The 7,406-nt window shown below is 43.9% G+C and overlaps 1 protein-coding gene across 1 annotated transcript in view; it reads left to right on the top strand.

Moving 5' to 3' along the window:
* Positions 1-218: 218 nt before the first annotated feature.
* Aldob (aldolase, fructose-bisphosphate B) overlaps positions 219-7,406 on the top strand; it is a 14,187-nt gene continuing 6,999 nt past the window's right edge. Inside the window, exons 1-4 of the mRNA XM_021200676.2 lie at positions 219-324; positions 4,849-4,970; positions 5,911-6,122; positions 6,944-6,998. Of these exons, the coding sequence (XP_021056335.1) occupies positions 4,859-4,970; positions 5,911-6,122; positions 6,944-6,998 (379 nt within the window). The 5' untranslated portion in view covers positions 219-324; positions 4,849-4,858. The remainder of the gene's footprint in view (positions 325-4,848; positions 4,971-5,910; positions 6,123-6,943; positions 6,999-7,406) is intronic.

The following is a 7,406-nucleotide window of genomic DNA, read 5'->3' as shown; positions in this document are numbered from 1 at the left end:
TAGTCTCCTCACCTGTACAGGGTAAGGTCTGTATGGGGAGCTGTGTAACCTAAAGACTCCCTTGTAGCTCTAACATTCTATGAGTTTAAGGAGTATGTGAGTCCGATTACAAAGATTGGCTGTTCACAAGCCAATCAGAGTTACTGAATAAACACCTCCCTACTGGGTCACAGCAGGAGGGGGGAGGGCAAAAGTTAAAAAAATATTCACCAGCCTTTGATAAGAGGGCTATAAAAACCGTGCTCTCTAAGCAGATCCATCGCATTTGGCAGCTGCCACCTCACACAGCTTCTGATTCCTTGGAGGACTCTTCCCCTTGGCTGTGTAAGTAAAAGGATTTCCTCTGAAGCCTGGGTTAGACCAGCAAGCTGGGTTAATGATAATGTAGTACCTGGGGAGGGAAATGTATGTTTACCTGGGGGGTGTCTAAAACCTTGATGGATCTGCTGCACTGACTGGTTCTCTCTCTCTGAGCATGAATACCCACCCATTCATACCTTTCCTGGAGGTGGCAAATATTGCTCCAGATGGATGACAGTTACTGTTCACCTGTGTGAGGCACCTCTTGAGCCTTGTCTTGGAAGAATACTGTAAACACTTTTATTTGTTAAGTTCTAGTCAGGTTAGATTCCTGGTCTATTTCTTCTCTATTTTTTTCCTAACAACTTATTGTGATGTTTTGTTTACATATCGACTGCCTCCTCATTTTCTCTGTTCTCTTCCCATCCCTACTGGTATTGGTGCTGGAGTTTCTTTCTCACACAAAGGAATCTGAGCCTTTGCCCTTTGCCTTCTATTGCTCAAATGAAGCATGGTTGGCCACTTCAAAGTGATCATCTTCAATTGTGGATTTCTAAGCCTTCCAACATACTTGATATTTTCCCTAGTATATTCTATTTGAAGTAGACACTGTGAGAGCCATGCAGCTTCAGATGTTAGGAATTAAGTTCTCCTGATTTATTTTGGTATATTTTCTCTACTATCTGAAAAGCAAGAATATTATGAGAACATGTTGTCTTTTTTATAAAGACCTCTTCAACCAGTTACCTAGGACTCCATAGGTCAGTTTGGTTCAGTCAGGGTTTGAACTCCGCTGCTGTGGTACATCTGGGAAGCACACAGGTCCACATAAGACAGAGAATGGGGTATAGCTGCTAAAACCCAGACAGTCTCTGTGGTTTATGACAGCTTTGGAAAAAGAACACCAGGGAAGGGCAGCTCCTAAGCCATCTAGCTCATCAGATGTGCCTCTGTAGCAGCAGAGTGGGCAACAAAACTCTGTGCCCCTTCATGCTCTCATACACATAAGTGATGTGGACACAGCATGGTAATCATAGACATTGAATGAATTACAACCTCACCCCTGTGTTTGTCTTGAAAAATCCACCTGTTTTGAGCATAGACAAGCTTTTACTCTGCTCTTACATTTCTCCAGGAGTTAAATATCCACATCTTACAAATGGCTGACTGCAGAACCTCTTCAAGGAATGCAGGAAGAACCACACCAAAAGATTCTACCCATCCTTTTGTAGAAAGACCCCACAGCTAGGTCAGAAGCCATTAAAATGTGACTCGCAGCCACAGAGCATAACTTGGGGCTTCCTGGGCCTCAGTCTCCTCCTCTCTAAGTTGGTAGGTTTGATATAAATATCTCTGAGGTTTTCAACATTTATACCTCATTCCCTATCTTACCCCCTTGAACTCTAACTGGATCTGTGTGCTTCCCAGATGTACCAGAGCAGCAGAGTGCAAGCTGTGGCTAAGCCAAACTGGCCTACAGAGCCCTAGCTAACTGGCTGAAGAAGAGTTTATAAAAAAAAAGACAACATATTCTTACAGTATGCCTGCTTTTCAGAAACTTATGCCAAAATAAGTTGAGGCAAATGTGCTCTGCCTTGCTATATTTACTGTCTCCTCATATATGTTAATACGTTTATCTTTTCCCATGATTTACATATGCAGCATACACACACACACACACACACACACACACACACACACACACACACACACACATATAGACAAAATCAAACATGGCAAAGAACGTGTAAGGCTCTACCCACTCTACCCCACGCTATTTCGCTCTGCAGAAGTAACAGAAGAGTGGCCTCTCTTAGTTTAGAAAGACTAACACATAATATATTGCTGTAATTTCTTTTGTTGCTCATTTATTTAATAGGACAATGAGTATGCATTAGATATTTCTCTGGAAGTTTTTCATTTGAAAATTAATGAAAATTTCCCACATCACACCTTTAAAAATAAAGTGACTTGGGACCTTAGAAATCAGAAGTTTAAAGGAGTAAAGTTCACTATTGTTAACTATTCCAGGCTGGTGTTCTGTCTCCCAGTGACGAACATTGACCCGTGACTCTGTTTTATGATTAACTGAGTCACAAAATTTGTGCTGATGTGGTACAGACCTTTAGTCCCTTTGTAGAAATTTAACTTCCTGTAAACAGGATGAGTTTGACTTAAATTTTCCCTGTAATTCTTGTTGAGTCTGCATACTCAGGATGGAGAAAATAGCCTGGCAGCAACAGAGACAGGGGTGCTCTTTAGGTGAACATGACTATACTGTCAAAAAGTTAAAAAACAGAAATAATACCTTGTGTTTCCCTATCGTTTATAAAATGCCTCCATACTTATAATACAGCTTAACAAGCTTACATTTTGAGTAACTGCAGTATTCAGAGGTTGACTGTGAGTCATCTGTAACCAGATAACCAAAGCAGATATACGTGCTAAGTAATTAATATTAAAATAAAACTCAGAGACCTTTTATGATTTGCCCAAGATTCTAACTAGGGAGGGATTTCTGGTCCTTGAACCAAGGCTTTGTCTGATGAACTGACAGCAAATCTTTATATGAATGTCAGATGTTTGTGAGTTGGTGATATCTTGGTTTAAGAACTCATAACCCAAGGCACACTATGCTCTCATTAGGAAATTAGGATTCCCTCAGGCCAATTCCTTCCACCAGACCCACTCTTCCCTTTGAAAAAAAGGGGAATAAAGGGGAGCACCACCCTTTCCCCTAACTTTGTACATTATCAGGTATTAGCCCTACAACAAATAATTTAGATGAGCATATAGTCCCCCCCCCCCTAATATAATGATAGGAGTACGTTTTTAGTAATGTTTCTACTGCCATGACAAAACATCATGACCAAGGAAATTTATAAAAGAAAGCATTTAATTTGGGGCTCACAGTTCCAGAGGGTTACTGTCCATGACCACCAGAGCAGAGAGCATGGCAGCAGGCAGGCAAGCATCGCACTGGATCAGTAGCTGAGAGCTCACATCTTGAGGCACATCCATGAGGCCAGGAGAGAGAGCTAAGTGGGGATGACATGGATTTTTGAAACCTCCAAGACAGTTCCTAGTGACACATCTCCTCCAACAAGGCCATACTCCCTAATCTTTCTTAAATAGGTCTAACAGCTAGGGTCTGAGTGTTCCATATATGAGCCTACAGAGGTCCCTCTCATTTAAACCACCACAGAGAGGGGCAGGATCGAACTCCTTTCTGGGATCACTGTGAGGAATAAATTACACGCTAAGTGCCAAGCAACTGACAAAACGCTTGACAAACAACAGTAATGTAGTACTATTACTGTGTTAATTTTTCATTTTGTTTTATTATGGGATTTTGGGGGGGGCAACTGTCAACTTATTTCTGCCAATAGTTAACCTGAGAGGAGCATTTTGTTCCTTCATTTGAAGGTCACTACTCTGGTTGACCTTTGCCTGTCTGAAGATATTTGGACTGAAGCTAAAAATCCGTGAAGCAAGACATACTATGTAAATGTGGAAAATGCCATCTACCTGTGGCTGAGACTGGAAAGAGTCTAAGAAATATTTTTTTTCCTAAAAACATTGCTCACTAGCTTTCCCTAATGCTGAATGACAGTATTGGGTTAGAACAAGAATTTGGGAAGTTGAGTAGCGGTAGTGATGTCACCAGTTGCACCTTCTTATGAATTAGCTAGGCAGGCCTTGGTTCCTTATATCCCCAGGGACAGGATTCTGAGAACTTCCCGCAAAGAGATACAGAGAATGGGAAGAGGTGGCTAAAGGATAAAGTTGGGTGGCAAGTTAGCTTTCTTCCAACTTGGAGCTCAGGCTGCTGCTCCGTAGAGGGCTGCTTGGGTATGTGGAGGTGTCTCTCTATGCTCAGCAGAGAGGATGCTTGCAGCAGAGAACACCATTTGATTTCTGGTGTTCAGAACTCCTCTTAGTCCAGAGACTCTTGGGAAAATTTCTCAGTGATACAACACAAGTAGTCTCATAGATGGTTAAATGAAAGGAAAATTAACCCTGTGCTCTAATCCAAAGTCAGAGGGAGGTTAACTTTAAGAACAAGCATATGTTTCCCCTCTTAAAATTGTCCCCTAGAGAATAATCTGGTGGTACTAGAGACTTAACAGAGGAAAGTTGGGGAGGGGAGGGGGTAAGTCATGGCCATTTAGAATATCCACAAGCCACCAAAATTCACAGGACAGAAAGCCCACTCTTTCCATTTGACAGATTTTTAGTTGTTCAGCCTCATGATCAGTGAGCCTAAAGATCTCCTTGGAAGTCTTCTATTTAGGGCAACTATGAGTATTTGACATCTTACCTTCACCCTGAACATCTGTCATCTTACCTTATCCATCATGAAAAACCACCCTCACTCAGATGAAGGGGACACAACAGGGATCATTGAAAATGGCCCAGAAGTGTCAACGGGCCCATCTAGCCTGTCTGCACATTTTAACTACCCTGGCCACTAATCCATCAGAGACACCCAGAGCTGTGCGTACAGTTGTCCTGTAGTCCTGTATTTTTTTTTTTTTTTTTTTGTAGACCTGTCATCATGGCTCACCGGTTTCCAGCCCTAACCCCAGAGCAGAAGAAGGAGCTCTCTGAAATTGCCCAGCGCATTGTTGCCAATGGGAAGGGCATCCTGGCTGCAGATGAATCTGTGGGTGAGTGTAAGAAAGTTATGCCACACAAGAGCGTACCATGCTTGTACCCTGGAAAAGACAGTCTCCTTCCTCTCACAGGAAGGAAAGGTTTATGTACTTAGTGAGTGTTGTAGACCATTAGAGCCCTAGAGTATTAACAAGAAGATTTTAGAATACCAAAGGAAGAAACTCAGGCCCTCCATATTAGGAATCCAGCCTGTAGAAGTCAGAAATTCAATAACCAAGGGGAAATTCATAACTGTCAATTCTTTATAACTGTGTATTGTGGACAGGGCATAGAGAACTTGCCCTGAAGGGAAACAGAAAAACAACAACAAACAAACAAACAAACAAGCAAAAACCATGTGGTATTTGTCATGCAAAACAGAACTGGTTTGTGAGCTCTGCCTTATCCTAGTTTGGACCTGCTGCTAAGGAGAATTCAGTTTAGGCTAAACCACCCTAGAGAGGGAGACACCTAGACTAGGGCAGGCTTGTGTCTGAGCAAGTCACAGGATGCATATAGGGCAGAGCTTAGAAGTCTTGCATAGTCTACATTAAAATTATTAAAGCTAAAATTAAGAGCCTGTTCCATCCCTTCTTCCACTGCATGGGTATCCAAGAGATTTAGGAGAGGAAGGGAGGGGGCAGAAGTGAAGTGGGAGGGGAGGGGAGAGGAGAGGAGAGGGCTAGAGGGCCTTTCACATCCCAAAGAGCCTTCACATCCACCGGATCCCTACATGGCAGCCTGTATATTTCCCAGTCATCAGTCTTAGAGCAACTACTGTCTCCTTCTTTGAAGACCAAAACCCACGTAGAAACTTTGAAGATCTAGGTTTAGGAGGAATGGGAAGAGGTTCCTGCTTCTCACCCCATGAGAAAGAAATATTGAGCATGGGGAAAGACAACACTCTAGCACTGGCTTGCTTTCCCTCATGCTACCTCTGGCCAACCTCCCTAGGCACCATGGGAAACCGCCTGCAAAGGATAAAGGTGGAGAACACCGAAGAGAACCGAAGGCAGTTCCGTGAACTCCTCTTTAGTGTGGACAATTCCATCAGCCAGAGCATCGGCGGAGTGATCCTTTTCCACGAGACCCTCTACCAGAAGGACAGCCAGGGAAATCTGTTCAGAAACGTTCTCAAGCAGAAGGGGATTGTGGTGGGCATCAAGGTGAATACCCCGACTCCTACTTCACTCGGCCTTCTCCTGGGCCAGCTCCCAGCACCCTGGATAGCACAAGGTTTGACCTCAACAGCGCACCTTCGTTTCTCACTCCGTTCCATACTCTTCCTCAGGTGGAGACCTGGAGCCTCTCCAGGTTCCTAGTCCACTGCTCTCTTTTCAGCCAGGGGTTTTTGCTTGTTTTGTTTTGTTTTGTTTGTTTCGTCGGGACATTAGTGTTTCTGCATACCTATTTCCTCATTTCTTGAGACAATGAGTAGATACTCATGATTCCACGCATGATTTAAAACCTGGTTTTAAATCAGGCTCTGTCCTGCAGCTTCTCAGTCCACAGTTGTTTTTATTAAAGCACTTGTCCTGTCTTCTTCCTGAGTCTTTAATGCAGTGTGCAGTTCTCCAGTGAAAACAAGCATGAATTGAATACACACAGCTGCAAGCACTGCTTAATCCATCACACGGCATACAGAGGTAGATTTAACTTCTCTCCTTACTTTAGAGGGTAGGAATGACAATTGGAGCCCGTGGGGCGCTGAACCGCAGGCTACCTACCTCTCTCTCACTTTGAGCAGATATTGCACTCCTAATCTCTTATCTACTGTCTGAACACAGTGCCTGAGGGGGCAGATGCTTGTGTAGGGCAGGACTGACACTGGGTTCCCAGCAGGCAATCTCCCTTCTGCTGTAAACTGAATGGATTTGAGTCCCCACAGTGACTCAGATGCCTTCCTAATTGGCTTGCTTGTGAAAGATGAGAATTTGGTCTTACTCCTGCTTGACCCTCATCAACCTGTTCATTGTTTTATCCACAGTTGGACCAAGGAGGTGCTCCGCTTGCAGGAACAAACAAAGAGACTACCATTCAAGGTAAGAACCTTGTCTACTGATAAGACAAAGAATGCCAGGTAGGGTAGACTTGAAGGCAAGTGACGGAAAGGAGGAAGGGTGACTATCAGTTCTAACACCAGCAGGTATACCTGCATGTTTGTTTTCATCTTCCCGCTTTCTCCAAACACTCCTTGGTGCTGGAGATGGAACCAAGGGGCGTTCCAATATCACAAGGCAAAAGCTCTGCCACTGAGATACATACCCAGTCCAGACTGCCAGCCTTCCTTCCCTACCTCCTTCTTCCTATCCTTCCCTTCCCTCCCTCCCTCCCTCCCTTCCTCCCTCCCTCCCTGCCTGCCTTCTGTCCTTCCTTCCTTCCTTCCTTCCTTCCTTCCTTCCTTCCTTCCTTCCTTCCTTCCTTCCTTCTGTCCTTCCTTCCTTCCTTCC

The sequence above is a fragment of the Mus pahari genome, chromosome 6 (assembly GCF_900095145.1).
Source record: "Mus pahari chromosome 6, PAHARI_EIJ_v1.1, whole genome shotgun sequence".
Lineage (NCBI taxonomy): Eukaryota > Metazoa > Chordata > Mammalia > Rodentia > Muridae > Mus > Mus pahari.
The sequence above is the reverse complement of the archived record's forward strand: the minus strand, read 5'-3'. Positions and strand labels throughout refer to the sequence as shown.